At 42.4% G+C, this 19,610-nt stretch overlaps 4 protein-coding genes across 8 annotated transcripts in view; all 4 read left to right on the top strand.

Annotated features, from left to right (window-relative positions):
- The window catches only part of si:ch73-138n13.1 (calponin homology domain-containing protein DDB_G0272472), a 32,689-nt gene extending 27,113 nt beyond the window's left edge, over positions 1-5,576 (top strand). For all 3 annotated transcript variants that reach the window (XM_028578656.1, XM_028578654.1, XM_028578655.1), the window contains 6 exons: positions 1,109-1,274; positions 1,920-2,082; positions 3,145-3,278; positions 3,449-3,591; positions 3,714-3,796; positions 3,912-5,576. In XM_028578656.1, the coding sequence (XP_028434457.1) occupies positions 1,109-1,274; positions 1,920-2,082; positions 3,145-3,278; positions 3,449-3,591; positions 3,714-3,789 (682 nt within the window). In that variant the 3' untranslated portion in view covers positions 3,790-3,796; positions 3,912-5,576. The remainder of the gene's footprint in view (positions 1-1,108; positions 1,275-1,919; positions 2,083-3,144; positions 3,279-3,448; positions 3,592-3,713; positions 3,797-3,911) is intronic.
- Positions 5,577-5,659: 83 nt separating this feature from the next.
- On the top strand, positions 5,660-8,735 carry LOC114555895 (beta-crystallin B3). 2 transcript variants are annotated; one of them, XM_028578659.1, is made up of 6 exons: positions 5,660-6,278; positions 6,666-6,763; positions 7,087-7,205; positions 7,327-7,459; positions 7,615-7,757; positions 7,916-8,735. In XM_028578659.1, the coding sequence occupies exons 1-6, from the start codon at positions 6,203-6,205 to the stop codon at positions 8,154-8,156; spliced, it is 810 nt and encodes a 269-aa protein (XP_028434460.1). In that variant the 5' UTR covers positions 5,660-6,202; the 3' UTR covers positions 8,157-8,735. The 2 variants fall into 2 exon arrangements, with proteins under 2 accessions (XP_028434460.1, XP_028434461.1); XM_028578660.1 differs by having other exon boundaries at positions 5,660-6,366.
- A 6,250-nt stretch (positions 8,736-14,985) lies between these two features.
- Positions 14,986-16,224, top strand: crybb2 (crystallin, beta B2). The gene is made up of 5 exons (XM_028578661.1): positions 14,986-15,049; positions 15,244-15,362; positions 15,571-15,703; positions 15,801-15,943; positions 16,056-16,224. Exons 1-5 carry the CDS (start codon positions 14,987-14,989, stop codon positions 16,222-16,224), a joined length of 627 nt encoding a protein of 208 aa, XP_028434462.1. The 5' UTR covers position 14,986.
- A 358-nt stretch (positions 16,225-16,582) lies between these two features.
- On the top strand, positions 16,583-19,383 carry ctu1 (cytosolic thiouridylase subunit 1 homolog (S. pombe)). Of its 2 annotated transcripts, none has more exons than XM_028578658.1 (3): positions 16,583-16,728; positions 17,833-18,333; positions 18,487-19,383. In XM_028578658.1, exons 2-3 carry the CDS (start codon positions 17,838-17,840, stop codon positions 19,020-19,022), a joined length of 1,032 nt encoding a protein of 343 aa, XP_028434459.1. In that variant the 5' UTR covers positions 16,583-16,728; positions 17,833-17,837; the 3' UTR covers positions 19,023-19,383. The 2 variants fall into 2 exon arrangements, with proteins under 2 accessions (XP_028434459.1, XP_028434458.1); XM_028578657.1 differs by having other exon boundaries at positions 16,583-16,825.
- The last annotated feature ends 227 nt before the right edge of the window (positions 19,384-19,610 follow it).

The raw sequence follows: 19,610 nt of genomic DNA, 5'->3' as shown, positions 1-19,610 counted from the left end.
GTACACAACACAAGTCAATGTTCCCACACTAAAATAAATCCAAACACCACTACGGTAAGCGCTGTAGGTGACAGTTGTATCTATCTAAGTTAAAGAGAAAAAAAGGTGGTAAGTCTTTATCTTAATTTTTACTTTTAAATAAGTTGTTAACTGGACTTAAAGGACAATTCCGGCGCAAAACGAACCTAAGGGTTATTAACTGATGTGTACCTACTCTGTCACTCTCTGGGACATGTTTTCATGCTAATCAAATGAGTTTGGAGCTTTGACGAGGCTACCGCGGACCGCTGGTTAGCTTACAATGCTAGTATTTGGGGCATAGGGACACTCAAATTAAATCGTTATTTAATACCACTAAAAAGTCTCGAAATATCACCACACCATAACGTTAGCATAATGAGGGTCCCTAAATGTGAACCGAAGCATTGACAACATTGTAAGTGTGCAGATAGTTTATTAAAAAGATAGATTATAAAGACAATCGCGTTCATGTTTACTTGCAGGAGCCATCTTGGAAACCAGTCATGACTAGTCGAACCATAGACAGTATGGGAACTCATTTGCACAACGCTCGTTTTTTTTTTTTTTTTTTTTTTTTTTGACTTCTAGTGGTATAGCCATTGTTGTAGCAGGATAAATAATAATTGATATTTGCGTAGCTATGGGGCTATCATTGATCATAATAAGAAGACATGAAAAGATCTCCAGCACTACCCTGTACCCAGATTGCTCTTCTGTGTCAGTCATGTCTCTGTCACTGACCTCCTGTGGTCAGAAAATAATATCACAACATTAACCAAAACACCAATAAGAATGGAAAATCATTCAATTCAAATTTGTAAAAAAAAAAAAAAAAAAGTTAAATTGTAGTCTATTGCGTATATTTATATGAATCACTTGTGTTTAGGCTTACAGTTTGTTTTTAGGTGCGTCAGCTAAATCTCAGCTTCCCACAGCCGAGTCAACAAAAGGAAAGATATGACTCACACTGTTTGATTGCAAGTGTGGTTACAGCAACCACACAGTTGTTTTCAGAAGTGTTTCCTAACTTTCCCCCCATTTTTCTTTTTTTCATTTTTCTTTTTTTTTTTTTTAAACCTGCTTTTAGCCTCAGTCCTGCCACTCCCACTTCAGAAAGCAATCTCAGCCCTTCACCAAGAAAGCCCACTCCCCCACACACGCCAGGTGATCGCGCCTCGCAGTTTGATACTGACGCTCTGGACAGCCTCCCTCCCTCGTCCTCAGCGGAGAGCCAGCAGCTCCCTTTCCCTGAGGTAAGTGTTATCGGAGTTAACCACAGCTCACTTCGGAATCAGAACCATTTATTTGTCATTGTAAAACATTGTCACAACGAAATTTGAAGTGCTACTCCTTCTGGTGCCTTAAAGTATACATTCATACGCGCACACCATACCCTTCCACAAACCATACCCTCACATACACATAATGGGACAGGTACTTCTAGTGCATAGTAGTATACATTCCTACACTTACTCACGCTGTACTCTCCCACCTTTTTTTTTTCTTTTTTTTAAAAGATCACAGTACTGGAAAAGTGCAAATACAGTGCAGAACAGGCAAGATAATCATTCAGCATGATGAAGTCCTATTTCTGTAATTGAATGTTTAGATTTGTGATGGCTGTGGAGAAAAAGCTGCCTCTGAACCTGAATGTGCGGGTTCTGACAGACCTGTAACGCCTTCCTAATAGCACCCATTACCACATGTGCCTTTACCAGTCCCTCGTGCCTAATGCTGTTTTTAAGACGTTCTCGTTTGTGTCAGCAGAAAACGGTCAACAAGTAGGGCTTTTTTAATGTTCCAGCAACAAATGTGTGTCGCGACTGCGTCGACAACCTTGATTATGCCGATATGTTTACACGTTGGCTGATGTGTTTCTCTGGTGTCTGGATGTCCAGGCTCCGACCACTCTGTTAGACACCAGCGCTCTCCGCTCCAGGGCCCACCTGGTGAAGAAACGGGCCCCGCGGACACGGCCGTCCAGAGCTGCCCGCCAGACTGCAGCACTGTCCGAGAGCGAGGGAGGAACCACGGAGGACTGGCTTTACAGGGACTCCACAGGTCAGCATCAAAGACCTCTTGATTGGTATTGCGGCTGTTAAGATGATGATGCATAAACGCACTGTGACGCGCTCGAGATTGTCTCGCATTGATGTATTCCTCCGCGCGTAAAATACAACTAGCACTGCAGTTACCAAATGAAAAGTTACTTGTGTGAAATCGAAATACTGTTAAGTGCGGCGGTCAACAGAAAGTATTCGCTCGCGGGCCCATCTCTCTCTCTCTCTCTCTCTCTCTCTCTCTCTCTCTCTCTCTCTCTCTCTCTCTCTCCCCGCTAACCGTTTGGAAAGATTGAAAAAATCCGATGGTATGTTGTCTCTTGATCTGGAACAAATAAATTCACACGTTCGTATTCTCCCGTATTGATTTTTGTAATTCCCTCTTCTCATGCCTCAGTCAAGCACATCCACGTCGTCTACAACTTGCAGCACAAAGTGCCGCCGCCAGACTGTTAACCAGAACAGGTCGTCAGTCTCGTATCGCACAAAGCCTTGCGTCCCTCCATTGCCCCTCCAATCCTGTTGATTACCTACAAAGCTACATCTCTGAGCTCCTTGTTCCTCACACTCTTTTATCCATTCCTCGGTCCAACTACAAGACCAAACGCGATCGAGCCTTTGCCATTTTAGCTCCATCTCTTCTCCGTCGTTGTGTCAGGTCTGCGGAGTCTTTGGACTGCATCTTTTAAAACCCTGCCTTCGTACACTAGCCTTCTTGTAAAGGGCTACACCCCCTTTTATGCTGCATTTTTGTACTATAATTTTGTTGTAAGTTTATTTGATTAGGACAATGGTGTGTGTGTGTGTGTGTGTGTGTGTGTGTGTGTGTGTGTGTGTGTGTGTGTGTGTGTGTGTGTGTGTGTGTGTGTGTGTGTGTGTGTGTGTGTGTGTGTGTGTGTGTGTGTGTGTGTGTGTGTAAAGCACCTTGTAACTGCGTGTTTTTAAAAGTGCCATATAAATAGTTTTACTTACTTGACCCATCTCATGACAGGACAGTATTGTCCTGTCATGAGATATACTGTATGCTCGCATGTGACAATAAATCGGGTTCTCCCTGTGACAGAGGCAAAGGCTGAAAGTAAGGACGATGACTCTGACTCTGAGGAGCGGGCCAGAGGAGCTGACGCCAGCCCCGCGGTTTCCTCTCAGCCACAGAGGGTCGCCATGTTCCCTGGGATGGACCCCTCAGCTTTAAAGGTGAGACTCACTGGTGAATTTGTCACGACGTATTCACCAAATGTGCATGTTAACCAGTTCTGTCTTATGCTTCGTATCGGTTTCTGCTTAATGTAGCATGTTCGTGTGTTTATATAGACTACTTATTGTTTCGCCCTCTCTGTCTCTCCCTGTCCCGTTCCTGTTGTCAGGCCCAGCTGAAGAAGAGGAGCGACTCTGACAATCAAATCGATGGACCCACTCCCTCTCCTTCCCAGCTTTCCCGCTCTCCCAAGTCCCCCTTTCTCCCCAGGGCAGCGCGTGTACTGCCCCCACCTGGCGGGAAAGAGAATGGGTAAGCTCCGAGTCCACAAGTTCAAGAGAACTTGGTTTTCTTTTTGAGAGGAGAACTTGTCGGTGCCTCGTTGAGCTCGTCGTCCCTGCGTTCACTCTGCTGTCTGTGTCTTATCTGTGTAGTGAGGAGGACTCGCCCCAGTGGTTAAAAGAGCTGAAGTCCAAGAAGCGCTTGAGTCAGTATGAAAATGACTGCTAGGAATGAGGTGAGCCAGTTTTTGAACGTTCTCTCCGTCTTAAACTGTGTTTATTAAACAACAAAAAAGATAACGCAATTATTTCCATTTGTGACCCCTGTTGTCCTCTCGCGCTCCCTTCTAGGTTGCCTTAACAGAAGAATCTATATGAAACAGAAGCCTTAACGTTCGACCCAGAGAGTAGGAGAGGTGAATCTACAGCTGCTGATATATATATATTTTTTTTCTTTTTTCTTCTTTCTCAATTTTGTTTATGTTCTCTTCCCATCTGGGTTGATTAATGTGCATGGTGCCTTTTTTTATGGAGGGTCTCTGTCTTATGGAGAGAAAAAAAAGAAAAGCAAGCGAGGAGAAGAAGGCTGCTCTGCTTTTATCCATTTCATGCTGGAACCTGTCGACGCTCTCCTGCACCAGGAGGCCCTTCACATGAACGCTTTAATAGGGACCAGGAGAAGTTGGGAGAAAAGGTGATTTATTGGCGACTACTTCCTGTCACGCATTTCGGGAAACGGTTAACACGTATGGGACCACTACGCCTCTTTATCCCGGACGTGCTTCATCACGCGCCGGAGGACAATCCAGCCGATCTTCCTCTTCAAGATGTTTGCGCTGACGTTTTCTTTACTCGACTCGTACGTACAAGTTGGCTGCGTCTGCGTGGGACATAATACGCGGCGTCAGTCAGCGGAGGTTGTTGACGGGAGTCCCACAAGCATTGCCATAGGATAACATTTCATACAGTAATGATTTTCCTTCTTGAACATATTAGAACAAAATCACGGCTGAGTTGATTGCCAGCGGGAGTGTATATCATGTTAGTAACTGTAATCAGGAGATGTTATAACTGTATTATCATTGATTTAACAGAGACAGAGAGCTAGTTTTTAAAACCTTAAGATGCATCACTACAATAGACTTTGTCACACTCCCACAACCCTAACCGTGTCACAGTCGCTGCATACTGTGTATATATATGTATGTTTTTGTCTAAATATATTTTTGTCTTTGTGGAAGGACGGGGGACTTTTGGCCAAGTGACTTTGCATCTGTCAATCATGCACACTCCTTATCAGCACAAATACACTCTTCAAAAACATTACTCAGCCGGTCTTCCCTCCTTTTGACAGATTGAATGATTGTGGCTGTTCACGTTCATTATAAGTCATACTTTCACCTCGTAGCCCTCACACACACTGCTCCATCATGTTTTGACAGTGTTGTTTTATTTCCAACGAATGTGCAACTTCCCTCGATTTTTGCCCCCAATTAATGTGCATGCACAATCTTTGCTGTCAAACCCGGCATTGCTCAAACCGACTGGCTCCGAGTGTCGGAGCGCGGGGGGGGGGAGGTGTTGGCTACCCGCTACTCCAGCGGAGGGATGGTTTGTCCACTACACTGTTTAAATGACTCTAGCCTCTATGAACATTTGCACCTGCTTTTCAACTTAAACTGTAATCTTCCTTTTTCACACTTCTATAAAGCACTTTGTCACTTGATGCACTACAGCACTGACCTCTGCCCCCTCTTTTGTTCGCCATGTCTCGTGCAAGCGAATGTGTTGACGGAGTCTTCGGAGTGATTGTCCCTGTTTTTCTATGTCCATGACGTTTTTACTTTGTCGTGAAATTTAATGTTTGACTTTTTTTTTTTTTATGTCCTTATTTGTCCTTATTGTTTTTTTTTTTTTTTTTTTTTTTATTTGAAAGTAAAGATGCATATTGCACTGTGTTGTTCAGGCCAGTGTACTAAAAGTGAGTACATTCTTAATAAAATGTACTTGACTTGAGCTACACATCTCTGTCTAGTGCTTCTCTTGCTAAGTTTAACTTATAGCATTCGCTCAATTTCTCTGGGTATTTCTGTGATTTGATGCGAGTGTTGTGTGAACTTAACCTTAATCAAGCTTCAGTCAGTCAAGTCAATTGAAACCACTTTAATCAAATCACTTACTGAGTCTTATTTAGTCGAGCAAGGTCCGAATAAAATCAAAGCTGGAGTTTGATAAGGTTCTAAGACGCGAGTGCTGCAGATTTGCTCCCCAGTCAAACCTGTGAATGGAAGCATTTGATCTTGCTGATCAATACTAACCCAAATGTGCGAGAAAGGTGTGAGGAAGTTCAGTGTGGTTGAGACTGGGTGTAGTCCCAGAGTGTGTGTGTGTGTGTGTGTGTGTGTGTGTTTGTGCTGAGCGGGGCTGTTTGCTGAATCCTCTTGGCTCTCTCTGTGCCCGCACACAGTGCTCACTGGCAGCCAGGCGGACGGGCAGGGCAGCGCGTGCCAACACAGCTGCCTATTGAGAGGCAGCGTTACGGACACAATGTGAGCGACAGACTTGCTGTATCAACAGCTCCCCCTTTTCTGCTGTTGTGGCCAGAAATAAACCATAAATACCCCCCCTGTCCCTGCCCTCTAATGGCTCAACCCCACCAAACACCAAGTGGCACAGAAAAAGAGGGACACTACCACATCCTAGCAGGCCATAACCCAGGTAAAAAAAAAACCTCACTCTGGACACAGTCTGTGTAATAAGTCCAATGCAATGGAGTTAGATGGTGCTGCACCGATTGGAGACACAGGTTTGGATGATTTTGGTATCCTGGATTGTAATGGAACATACTTTGAAGGACTAATGAGTGTATACTTTAAGGGATAATGATATCTTTTCTATCTTATTCAATTGATATAATAGAATCTTTGGCAAATTATTGCTACTCTATTTTTTGGGCCAAAATTAATACTACCCTCCTATTGGAGGAGGGAGTTATGAATTGCAATTGTGACATTGAGCTTTCCTTATGTGTGCGTGCGTGTGTGTGCTGGAACATGCATGCATGATGGATGGTGCTTTGCCTGTGCGTGTGCTGCTGGCCAAAAGTGGAGGAGCAGTGGATCAGGAGGATGTCGGAGCAGCAGAGTGCCCCGGAGCAGCTGGCTGCAGGGAAGAGCCAGGGTGGAGCTGGAGCCACATATAAGGTACTGGAACAGCCCGGTTTGATGAGGGAAGGATTGCACGCCTGGAGGGGTTTAGTGCAACCACAACAAGTCCTAACTATTGGTCCAAAAAAATCTCTATTATGTAGCCTGGTGGTGAGCAGACATCAGAATACAAGTTATTGTAAGTCATTTGACAGTATTTTGGGAGTATTCTGTGGATAGGTTCTCTATCACAATATGCCTTCTTTAAGAACAATATGAGCCATACCGCACCCGATGGGGACCGAGGTGAACCTGACTCCTCTCGGTGTTGTTGCCATGCTGCTTAATATCCATCTTTACGGTCCCTCTCTGTGATCCAGGTGTTGCTGTTTGAATTTGAGAACTTCCAGGGCTGCAAGGTGGAGTTTTCATCAGATTGTAAAGATGTGACAGAGAAGGGACTGGAGAAGGTTGGATCTGTCATAGTTGAGTCAGGACCGTAAGTAATGCTCAATGTTTAATTCATGTCTTTAGATAACGTTAAAAAAAAAAAAAAATGTGGTGTCCGGTAAACTAAAACTATTCTTTTCCATTTGTTCCTGTCTTCCTTTTCCTCTCAGCTGGGCGGGTTATGATCGGCATGGCTTCACAGGGGAGCAGTTTATTCTGGAGAAGGGCGAGTATCCACGCTGGGACACCTGGACCAACAGTCAGAACAGCTACTCCCTCTTGTCTCTAAGGCCACTCAAAGTGGTAGGTGACGATTACAAAACTCCAGAAATGTGCAGGGTTTTAAATACATATACTTCCCTACACACTATACATTACACACATTCATTGTTCTACCTAGTCAACATCTCCTGGAGACATCTAAAGAATTTATCAGTGTGTCTATTTCTCCTCTATAGGACAGTGCCGAACACAAGCTACATCTGTACGAGAACCCTGGATTTACTGGTAGAAAGATGGAGATTGTTGATGATGATGTGCCCAGTTTGTGGGGCCACGGTTTTCAGGATCGTGTGGCAAGTGTCAAGGCTCTTAACGGAACGTAAGCCCCCTCCCTACATTCCCCTTTCATCCCTATGTCACTTCCTTTCTAGCGTGAAACCTGTTTTTCTGTTTTACCTGTCCTATCTGACCTACCTTACTCAAAACACTACGTATTGCCTTGTGAGACCTGCATCGCGTTTTTTTTTTTCCTCCCAGATGGGTCGGCTACATGTATCCAGGCTACAGGGGGCGCCAGTTTATCTTCGAGAGGGGAGATTTCAAGCACTGGAACGACTGGGAGGCCCCTGCACCTCAGATCCAGTCTGTCCGACGTGTGCGGGACATGCAGTGGCACAAGAGGGGCTGTTTCACTGTCCCCGACCCAGCTCCGGTTCCCGGCCCAGGACCCGACCCCGACCCCGCCCCAGCACCTCCTGCCACAGCTGGAGCCAGCTGAGCAGGATCCTCACACACCTCCCGCCCCCTCCCTCCCACAGCCTCACCCCACACTGCCGACAGTGCCTGCCCTCTGCCTTTACCTGACCATGGCAAACACTGCTTGTGCCCAAAGAGGAGTGCCATGTATACGTTTCAGTGGCGAATAAAAGTTGTTTGACCTGGAGTTGGCCCCTTTTTGTTGGTGATGTCATAAGTCAAGATGGAAAATGGCTTTAACTGAAATAGTAAAGATTTGGAAAAACACTGTCAGAGATGTAAAACTGACATTTATGTGGAAATAATGTAGCCTACATTTGGCAGATATTTTTCCTCAAGATAAACTGCAGATGTGTTTCGAATTAAATTCATTTTTGAGTCATGTTTTGCCACTTTTGCTGCTTGTGTTTTCCCATTTTAGTGAGACAGCTGAAAGCCTCATCCAGCTTTAGGAGCACATGCAGTGAATATGTGGATATACGCATCTGCTTAACAGCAATGGAAGTGATGTCATACTTTATGTATGCTTGCTTATTAAAACAGAGTGCACTGCATTCCCTTCCATAGTCGTCATTTGTGCATTTGATGGTTGATGAGCCTCATGATGAAAGGTCACTAAGTAAACATTAGGAACTGATAACATCTATATTAAACTCATGTGAGTCAATTATGAGTGTAGTTAAATATTTGCCTTCTGATAATAATGAGCTCAGATCTGTGTTGCACAATCCAAATAGATTCCATCTGCAAACATGATATTGATGTAATATTCCAAAATAGACATAAACATTAAAAACCGAGAACGTATAACGCATAACATATCATTGTTTTCCTCTGTCTCCTGCATTGCTCCCCTATCCTTTCAGATTTTCTCACGCCAGTAATAAGTACTTGCAAAACATGCAGCTGTGAGCACATCTGTAGCATACAGTATATATGTGAACAGTGGTTTCCCTCGGTTTGTGGAAGACTTGGGTGCACGTATTTGGCTGGGGGTTAAGGGGTTTCCTCCCTCAAGAAAATGTTACATTTTTTCACAGGAAGAATATGCAATTTCACATCATTTTAGACCTTCATTATTACCATATCTGTGTCTAAAATATCGGAAAAGCTAGATAACGCTCAAAAAGCTTAAAGACATATGCTAGTCCGCTGGAGACCAACTACAATCATTAGATCGGAGTCACTTAGTCAGTTTTGATGCTCACGTTGATTTTACATTCATTGGGCTTACAGTAGGTGGTGCCCAAATCGACTTGGGTACTACTTATAATGGGAATGGGAATGGGAAAACCCTGGTGAATATATTCTTGTAGTTCTCAGTGTGTATTTTGGACTATTTCTGGGCTGCGGTATCACTTTCCTGCACTTATATCTTTCACTGGAGCATAATGCCTTTTTGTCATGAGCTCTAACACTCGGATCCCTAATTCAGACGTACACAAACAAGTTGCACTACAACATGGAGCCGACTTTATTAATAATAATAATAATAATAATAATGTATACTTTATTAATTCCGCAAGGGGAAATTCCAGTGTTTTCACTCTGTTGTTATTACACACAGGTCTGAATTACACAAACATGCTCAGTACCTATACATGCGCTAATGGAGAGATGTCAGAGTGGGGGAGCTGACCATGGAAAGGCGTTCCGAGCAATTGGGGGTTTGGTGGCTTGCTCGAGGGAACCTTGGCAGTACCCAGAAGGTGAACTGGCACCTCTCCAGCTACCAGTCCACCACTGTACTTAGGTCCGTATGGGGACTTGAAACAGCGCCCCTCCGGTTCCCAACCCAACTCCCTACAGACTGAGCTACTGCCACCCCCTTTTCGCACCCTTGAATTCTTTGACAGAACTCTCGTTTTTTTTTAACCTTTATTTATCCAGGTAAGTCGATTAAGAACATTTTCCCATTTGCAACGACGACCTGTCACATTCACACATGTTAGCTGCCCAGTACAACCCCAGTCTGATTTGCTGGCCACTGAGCAGCTCCGCTGGAGCCTTGCTCAAGGGCACCCCGGTGGTGGTAATGATGAAGGACAAACGCTGCTCTTTCACTTTTATCCTGCCGGTCTAGGGAGCTCACTTCTTAACGTCTAGGCCACCGCTGCCCTCATATATATTCTTCATAAACAGTAGATGTAAGCTCAGGCCTGTGTTTTGAATCATCAGATGACAGATGTTACAAAACAGCTCAAACCTCTAGCCCCTGCCTTGAGGATACGACCAGATATTGATCACAAATATTGCCGGTAATCTCAGGAAAACCACAAAGAATGAATTAGTGCTCTCCCATACAGTCTTTTTTTCTGTGACCTATTGAACTGAAATTAAGTGTAATGAAGTGAAAAAACATAAAATATCCCATCAGAATAGTCACCGCCTCTTTCAAGCAGCATCTCTTCCATCACAGAGATTCATAGCAAGTGTGTCTCAAACTCTTCTCATAAAAACACATTCCGCTGTGTGCCTTTTATGACAATACATGATGAAACATGATTTGAATGCACCACAAACAGCTGACTGAAGCATTTCGGGCTGGGAGTTCATGTTCTGCGTTCTATAAGTTGGAGTTATCTACAGGATGCAGTAGCATTTCAGACAAAACATTGGGTCGTTTTAGAAAATTGATGCCGAAGATCCTCAGTCTCCATCAGTCATATTGGACTCTATTCATTCTCTGTCACATCAATCAGATCTTCGAGGTAGCCAACATGTTTTTTTTTGGAAAGCACAGAGACCAGTGAAGGATATTAGAAGCACTTTTCCGGTGAGCGCTGAGCGTTACTGCACAGCCTCCAAATGAGAGAGACGACGTAGATGTGACGTGAGCAACCTGTCTGAAAGTTGGAAGTCTTCTGGTAGCTGTGCCAAGAGAAATCTCAATCATTCCCAATCTTACAGAGACGGAGAGCGTAGGTATATGTAAGGAGATAACATGGCTAATTATTGCTAACTAAAATGCTAGTTAACATTAGTAATTAAACAAAAAAAGTCTTTAAACACTTCAGATGTAAAGTTATTCGCTGTCAAAGTGACGTCAAAATGAATGGCAGTGAATGGAATGCTAACGTGGGGTGATCATTTTGTAGCATATAAATGGCGCCATAGGAGGTTCGAGTTCTGAAGCGAAGCTTACCCTCTTGGCTTAAACTCTCTACTTAAAGCAACACCAGGTCACTTTTCCCGCTTCAGTCCCCCTACAGGTTGGAAGCAGAATTGTCCATTACATTACATTACGCAAGTTTGCCAGATCGGGTAGCGGATCTGTAGTTCGAATGAACTGGACAATGTAATGTAATGGACAATTCCGCTTCCAACCTGTAGGGGGACCGAAGCGGGAAAAGTGACCTAGTGTTGCTTTAATAATAATAATAATAATAATAATAATAATACTCTATTTATATAAATTACGTTCTGTAGTGCTACAAATATGGGTACTGATTTTAATATTCTTAACTTTATTTTTATTATTATCATTCAGTGGGTTTTTATTTCCATCTTATGTTATGCATTCTATGTATTCTATTTCATCTTATTTATATTTTTATCTTATTTTTACCATATTATTTGACATCAAATTTTTCATTAATTATGGGATTCTATCAATTTCATGTTCATTTTATAAGTTTTTCCATATTGTAAAGCCCTTTGTGCTGCATTTCTTGTATGAAAGGCACTACTGTATGCAAATAAGGTGTATTATCATCATAATTATTATTATTATTATTATTAGGGGTGTGGGGAAAAAATCAAATATTGTATATATTGTGATTTTTTGCAACAATGTTTAAAATAGATTTTACATAGAATCGATATTTTTTATTAATTTTATTACTAAATATTTTCTGTTTATACGGTACAGTTGACAGCAACTACATCATATCCATTTCCAGCAAAACAGACCAAAAGCAGAAAATGTAGAAAATACATGTTAAGTACGGTTCTTCTTTATAACTGAAATAAATAGTAAGTGATGTGCATTCTTTTAAGAAAACAATTTGCTTGTCATGTTTCATTTAAAGTTAGAAAAGATGAAATACTCACTCAGAGGAAAGGTGAGAGAATTCTATTCTACCTGGGGATCTTTCATGGACTATTTTGATGAGGTTTCTGCAGTGGACTGGGAAGAGGTGTAGTACCTTGAGGATAACTAAATGACTTGCATGTATTTAATTATCTATTTTTTTATTTAACTTTTTCATTTTATATGTTTTTTTTTTTCCTTTCTCTTCTTATGCTTCTTTATGTTGCATTTTGTCTGTATGTAGGCTATACCCTACCTTGTCTTTTTGTTTGTGGGCGGCAAAATATAGGCTCACTTTACTCCAAATGTATACTTGTACGGATAGGTTATGAGGATGCATGGGGATTGGGGAGGGTGGTGAGTGGGTAGAAGACCTTTGTGTAAGTAATGTATATTGTGCTGTATATTTGTGTATTTATGTACATGGCAGCACTGTTGCGCTTGTGGCATCACAAGGGGACGTGTGGTAGAGGGACGCTATTTTCCTCTACAGGAGTGGCTACCCAGTGACAAAATGGCCGCCACCCACACTACAAGTCCCAGAATGCACTGCACAGGGAGGTGCAAATGCCTCAACCTGTTGATTACTGCAGGTGCTCATGCACTTGAAGAAGACAAAGAGAGCAGAGGCAGAGAGAAGAAAAGCAGAGGTCATGGGGAAAGAACCTAAGCTAACAGGACTTTGCTAAACCTAGTAGTTGTACACCCAGTATGTTTTGAGTTTGAGTTACTGTTTTTCGTTGGACTATTTTCTGAAAAGACTGCTTAAAATAATACCTCTGTTTGCCTGCAACCACTTTTTGGCTTGTCTCTGCCCTACACCCCACCTGCTACAAAGAAAAACCTCTCATGACATCACAGGCTATGTACAATTGTATAGAAAACGTGTGAAAATAAAATTTACAAAAAGAAAACAATTCACTTATAGAAATGTCTCATGATACATTTTCTCTAGCAGTGTATTATTTAATTTTTGTTTTTGTTAAAGGAACTCGCAATACTCAATACTATTGGATCGCAATACAAATGGAATCGGCCCCCATGTATTGTGAAAGAATTGAATCGGGACAAAAACATATCGTCCCAGCCCTAATTATTATAGTAGCTTCTGTAATTACTATAATAATAATAATACTTAATATTGCCCGTTACTGTAGTTTAAAATGTCATATTTCGGGGAGCCTGGCTCACCTGGTTGGGCAGAGGCTCAGTCCTTGTCGCAGCGGCCGTGGGTTCGGTTCCTAACTGCGGCCTTTAGCTGCATGTCATAAAGGCAATAAAAGCCAAAATAAAAAACTATTTCATGCTACCATCTGAAATATCATCCTCCAAAGCAGCTTGTGACTGATGTCACTGATTCTGCAAGTGAAGTGAACTGAATTGAAATGAAGTGGAGCAAAAAGCTGAGTGAACATGTAAAGTCTCACAAAATATTCAAATGAAGTACCGGTTATATTATGAAAAATGGCACATTAATATATAACTAAAGAAAAGCACTTAATCACATTATAATTGCTGCACCACAAAACCTCTCATCTAAAAGCTCTACAATATGTCGTATCGGTCCTCAGTAGTGACACATGTCCACTTTGATCCAGTTGTATTTAACTTATATATTATTTACTGTGTAAATTCTAATATTCTTTTATAATGATATAATATTCTAAAAATATTAACAACATATTTTCTTCAACAGAAGACAATATTAACTTCTTCTTTCCCCTTGCAGGATTGTTGACATGCACATGCAGGGTCATTCAAACTAATTAAATGATGAAATTTGGCATATTGTTTGCATTATTTTTTTTTTTTTAATTGATCACTAAACTTTTTTACTGCCAACAGGAGAAAGATGGCGTGTCTGACTGAAAAATACCAGCTTTGGAGCTTTCAAACAGCAGAGGCACATGTTGCCATGAAACTTTAATAGTGTTTTCTAGAAATTGAATATCAAATAAATCTTGTCCTGTGGAAATATTCAGCAGTATTTGGACTGTTATTCAAATCGGTCCGAATCTCTACAGCACAGTAAAACCCATCTTTTACAATCCTCTCTCTCTCTCTCTCTCTCTCTCTCTCTCTCTCTCTCTCTCTCTCTCTCTCTCTCTCTCTCTCTCTCTCTCTCTCTTTCATTCATTGTAGGTGTGGGACTCTTGGCACTGTTTGTGCTGAATCATGTAGATATCGAACAATGACTGGCTGGACAAAACTGACAACTAATGAAATAACTTTGTGGGAGTGTGACACCCCGGGGTGGGGGGAGGCTACGCGGTGACCCCTCATTTCAGTCTGCTGGGCCTATGGCAGGCCGATCTGCGGGCCGGCTTGGATGCTGTGGGTACTCTTGGCAGAGTTTCCACCCCTGGGCGTCCCGTATATATTGGGCTGATCGTGCCATCACAAACACACTGGCACAGACAGGTACTGGTAAGAGGTTTATGTCCATCACGCTGTATTCTTTATAAAGTTTACGTTTATAATTTTTTTTAAACGTATTTGCTTCCATTTTGCCTCTGTTTAAGGTTTATTCTCTACAAACTGTATCTCATGTTGCATTGCTGTAATTCTGTGTTCAGAAGGCTGTGAACTTTAGAAACTTTGTTTTGGAGGGAGAGGGATGGAGACTTGTATACATGTGTGTGGGTAAATAATATAAAACTAAATCTATGACAGTGGGATAATCAGCAGTTTGATCTGCTCATATTTTTGATATAACGATAGAACATTTTGTAAATTGTAAAGACATCCACAAATATTTATCAGAAACAAAGAAATGATCGGTTCTTCTTTTCAGTTTCATCTTTGCCGATCCATTCACTATGGCCACAGACCACCTGAAACCTGCATCCAAGCAGCAGCAGCCAGGCACCAGTGCATTTAAGGTGAGAGGAAATGCAACAGACACGCAGAGAACAATTCAGTTACAATTTACAACTTCCTCCTTGGAGTAAGCACTTGTGCGTGCCCTATTTGGATCCCTGCATCCTCCGAACATCAACAGATTTGCGCTCTTGAAATTGAGCCCAGTAGCTCGACAACACTCACCCTTTCCCCTTTTCTCCCATGATTGGTACAGCTGGTTATCTATGAGCAGGAAAACTTCCAGGGACGCTGCCATGAGCTGACTGGTCCCTGCAACAACCTCCAGGAAGCAGGCGTGGAGAAAGTGGGCTCCATACTGGTGCTGTGTGGACCGTAAGTGTGGGTCAGAAACAGACAAAACACTAGACAATGGATTAAAACCAAAACAGACAGGCAGTGACACAGAGACTGGGCCAGTCAGAGGAAAATACTATTGTGAATGAGTATGGGATGGAAGGGAGTTAAATGGCCAGAAAAATCTGCTATTAGCTTTCTTCCCTGCTTTGCCACTACTCCTTTTCTTTCTCCTCTGCCCGCTCAGATGGGTGGGATACGAGCAGAACAACTGTAAGGGGGAGCAGTATGTGTTTGAGAAGGGGGAGTATCCTCGCTGGGATTCCTGGACCAACAGCAGGCGTAGTGACACCATTGTTGCATTCCGCCCGATTAAAGTGGTAAGAAGGAACACTTTTTACTGTTACCCCTGGCATGCGTCCCATCACGTGCTTCCCAAATCACCCACTGGGTTAATGCCCCTCTCTCCTCTCTCAGGACAGCCAGGAGCACAAGATTGTCCTTTACGAAAACCCCAGCTTCGCGGGGAAGAAGATAGAAATCATAGATGACGATGTCCCCAGCTTTCATGCGCACGGCTACCAGGAGAAGGTCTCCTCTGTTCGGGTTCAGAGTGGCACGTGAGTAACATTCACCGTCAAGATGTTGAAGATAACTTACTACACGTCCCTATCCTTTTACCTTTAACTGTCTCTCATCTGTTTTCCCCTCTCTGTGCTCCTGGTGCACCAGGTGGGTGGGCTATCAGTATCCAGGCTACAGAGGCTATCAGTACCTGTTTGAAAAGGGGGAGTATAAGGACAGCACTGAGTTCGGAGCCCAGATTCCTCAGATCCAGTCGGTTCGGCGCATCAGAGACATGCAGTGGCATCAGAGGGGTACTTTTCACCCCGTCAACTAAGCTTGTGACTCTTTCCTGTCATGAACCCTGACCTCGCCATGCCTTGCTCCCTTCCAGCACCAACCCCTTTGTCCTTCCATTACACCATACTGCATTTTGATATCTATTGCAGCTGCTGCAGTAGTGACATTCTTTGAAGCAAACTAATAAATCCTTATGGCTTACATTTGACTTAGTTGTGTGTTTTACCTGTTTCACCCTCTGCCTAAGTTATTTGCCAGACTTCTCACCAACATATTAAAGGGACATCACACAGGTGGAATAAAGTTACGTCAGTTATGTTAAATTATTTGGTCTATGAAGGTATTATATAAAAAAAAAACCACACACACACACAGACACACACATTTCAGTGCTGTTCACGTGCACTGGGCAATTGCGACCACTAGGTTGTACTGCAGGGGCTAACGACGGACGTCACTTCCTGTTTTCCGGACGAAGAAGAGCTAACGACACATGATGAAACAACATGCCACTTTATCTGGTCGCGTAGCTAACGCTAAGGTTGTTAAAGAAAGAAAAGTTATATTTTAAAAGTAGTTTTCCTAGTGTACTTCATCACCACATTCTCGATTCGGACCTCGGCTTGTCGGAAACGTTGGTATGGAAATGTTAACTTATAGAAATGTGATTACTTAGCTAGCTAACTGAACTTGGCTAGCTAACGTTAGACCTGGAAACACGTATAACGTTGACCGTTTGCTCATGATGATTTTGGTATCATTGGACTTCTAATCACGCTGTCAAACCGGGTAGCTAACGTTAATTAACTGACGCGTGCTTTTATTATATTAAGTCATTTCAAACAAGCTATGTGAAACGTTTTAGGTTCTGTATGGACTTTATCCCACTATGTTTGTGTAGTTGTTGGTTGTCTTGAACAGAGACAACCTCACATCTAACTTAGCTCCCTTCAAAGCTGGCAATAACGTTAGCTAGCTACATGAGCTTTGCTCGTTGCCAAAAGTGCATTCCTGTTAGACGATATTTAAAGACGTTTTATGAGTCGTTTTGTTCAACTCTTAAATTCAGTATGCCTCAAAAAACAACAATAGTCGTGTACTTATACAAGTTACTTACTTCCTTCTTAAATATTGTATGTTGGTCGAAATGTCCATAGACCGTATATAATGTCCAGTTGTAATCTGCTCCCCCAATTTCTGTTGTGCAGTGCATTATGGGTATCCATTAACAATATTTAAAAATCAAGTTAATTTTAGTATGCAAATGGCATTCTTAGTATACTGAATTTTGTCATTTTTCCAGCTGCATAATAATGGTGTGGATTTGGGAAACTATTTTTGCCGTTGCACAGTATCAAAAAGTAGTCTTAATGCCAGATTTTCTGTGTCTTTTGTGTTGGTTCTCTTTATTGGAAAATAATGTATTTATATTGGCTTTTCTATAGCACAGACAGACTTCTTAAACTATAGAGAGATTTTGTATTCCAGGGGCACCTTTTACGAAAAAATAAGTGTAAGATCGCTTTCAACAAGTGAATGATAATGAAAGAGAAAAAGTAATTGACACTAAAACCTGTGGGTCAGCTGTACTAAAGCATCTGCCACAATAACATTGTTGTCCTTTTGAAAAAAAAACTTCCAACAGTCAAGATGCCTGTCCTGTGCAGTAACTGTGTTGACAAGCGTGCTGTGCTGAAACGTCCAAAAACGGGCCATTCGCTGTGTAAGGAGTGCTTTTTCTGGGCCTTTGAGGAGGAGGTGCATCAGACAATCGTGGCAGCACAGCTGTTCAACCCTGGGGAAATAGTAGGAATTGCTGCCTCGGGTGGAAAGGACTCCACAGTGCTCGCACATATAATGAAGCTTCTAAATGAGCGATACAACTATGGCCTTGAACTTATGCTTCTCTCGGTGGACGAGGGAATCTCTGGTTACCGAGATGACTCCTTGGAGACAGTAAAGAGGAATCAGCAACAGTATGAGCTGCCACTGAAGATTGTGTCGTATGAGGAGCTGTATGGCTGGACTATGGATGCTATAGTGAAGCAGGTGGGACTGAAAAATAACTGCACCTTCTGTGGAGTGTTCAGAAGGCAGGCATTAGACAGAGGAGCCATCATGCTGAAAGTGGACAAGATATGTACAGGTAACTCTAAATAACATCATTAAAATGTGAATGCACAAGTTTCAACCTTGAAATTGGACTGAGCACACTTGGCCTCAATTTCAAAGAAAACTGTTTTGTTAGAATATGTTACAATGGCTGGATGTGGGTTTTTTTGTTTGTTTTTTCCCACAGGTCACAATGCTGACGACGTGGCGGAGACTGTTTTGATGAACGTCTTGCGAGGGGACATAGCCCGTCTGCGCCGCTGCACTGCCATTTCCACAGCCAGCGAAGGCGAAGGGGTCGTGCCGCGCTGCAAGCCCCTCAAATATGCGTATGAGAAAGAGATTGTTCTCTACGCTTACTTTAAGAAGTTGGACTACTTTTCCACTGAATGTATCTACTCTCCCAATGCTTATCGTGGCCATGCGAGGACCTTTTTAAAAGACCTGGAGAGCGTAAGGCCTAGCTCCATAATGGATATCATGCACTCAGGGGAGAACCTGTCGGTGCGGGAGGGGGTGAAGATGCCTGTGCAGGGAACCTGCAACCGCTGTGGCTACATCTCCAGCCAGGCTCTGTGCAAGTCATGTGTGCTGCTAGAGGGGCTGAACCGAGGTCTGCCAAAGCTGGGCATCGGCAAACACCACCGCCTGCATGACAAAATCCTCTCCCAGCAGCCCCTTACTGAGAAGGAGGAGAGGAAGCTGAAATCAACAGACTTTTGACAATTATTATCCTCTGTTTTATTTGACATAAGACTTTAAGATTTTAGAATAAACCATATTTGTTGTCTTTTACATAAGAAAAGTTATTTGTTTTCATTTGGCATCAATATGTCAATATGTATTGAAAGTTGGCATGGAACCGCTCAGACCAGTGAAGTATCTTCACAGCATAGAAAGTCCATTCACTGCTGTTTTACAGCTGATAACCAGGAATCACTGCGATACTATGTACACATACTTTCCAATGGTTTTTATATATACACATACATACATACATCTCTGGGGAGGATATGATGACAGTTGTGGTCACATTCCAAGGTGTTTTATGAACTCTAATTTAATAAATGCATTGTCCAGTATCCTTTTGTTTCTCCTGTTTTTTTTTTTTTTCTTGATTCGGATGACCAGGATGCAGTAGTTATTAATCCTAATGAAATGTATCAGTTGAGGCTTAGAAACCAGTGAAAACCCCACTCATTGTGTGAATACTGTTTGTTATCACAAACAAATTATGAAAATATCCTTGCAGTTCGTCACTTTAACTACAGTCCAGTCGCATTACTTTAAAGTTAGTTTCGCATTTACTGA

Source organism: Perca flavescens, chromosome 5 (assembly GCF_004354835.1).
Source record: "Perca flavescens isolate YP-PL-M2 chromosome 5, PFLA_1.0, whole genome shotgun sequence".
NCBI classification, from domain to species: domain Eukaryota; kingdom Metazoa; phylum Chordata; class Actinopteri; order Perciformes; family Percidae; genus Perca; species Perca flavescens.
This window is presented reverse-complemented; position numbering and strand designations above follow the sequence as displayed.

Excerpts from the sequence above, each read along its gene's own strand:
- LOC114555895 (XM_028578659.1), top strand. The coding sequence starts at position 6,203 with ATGGCTCAACCCCACCAAACACCAAGTGGCACAGAAAAAGAGGGACAC. Across the intron at positions 6,279-6,665 it reads CCTAGCAGGCCATAACCCAG|TGGAGGAGCAGTGGATCAGG; the intron begins GTAAAAAAAAAA and ends GCTGGCCAAAAG. Across the intron at positions 7,206-7,326 it reads GTCATAGTTGAGTCAGGACC|CTGGGCGGGTTATGATCGGC; the intron begins GTAAGTAATGCT and ends TTTTCCTCTCAG.
- crybb2 (XM_028578661.1), top strand. The coding sequence starts at position 14,987 with ATGGCCACAGACCACCTGAAACCTGCATCCAAGCAGCAGCAGCCAGGC. Across the intron at positions 15,050-15,243 it reads CAGGCACCAGTGCATTTAAG|CTGGTTATCTATGAGCAGGA; the intron begins GTGAGAGGAAAT and ends TGATTGGTACAG. Across the intron at positions 15,704-15,800 it reads CATTCCGCCCGATTAAAGTG|GACAGCCAGGAGCACAAGAT; the intron begins GTAAGAAGGAAC and ends CTCCTCTCTCAG.
- ctu1 (XM_028578658.1), top strand. The coding sequence starts at position 17,838 with ATGCCTGTCCTGTGCAGTAACTGTGTTGACAAGCGTGCTGTGCTGAAA. Across the intron at positions 18,334-18,486 it reads AGTGGACAAGATATGTACAG|GTCACAATGCTGACGACGTG; the intron begins GTAACTCTAAAT and ends TTTTTCCCACAG.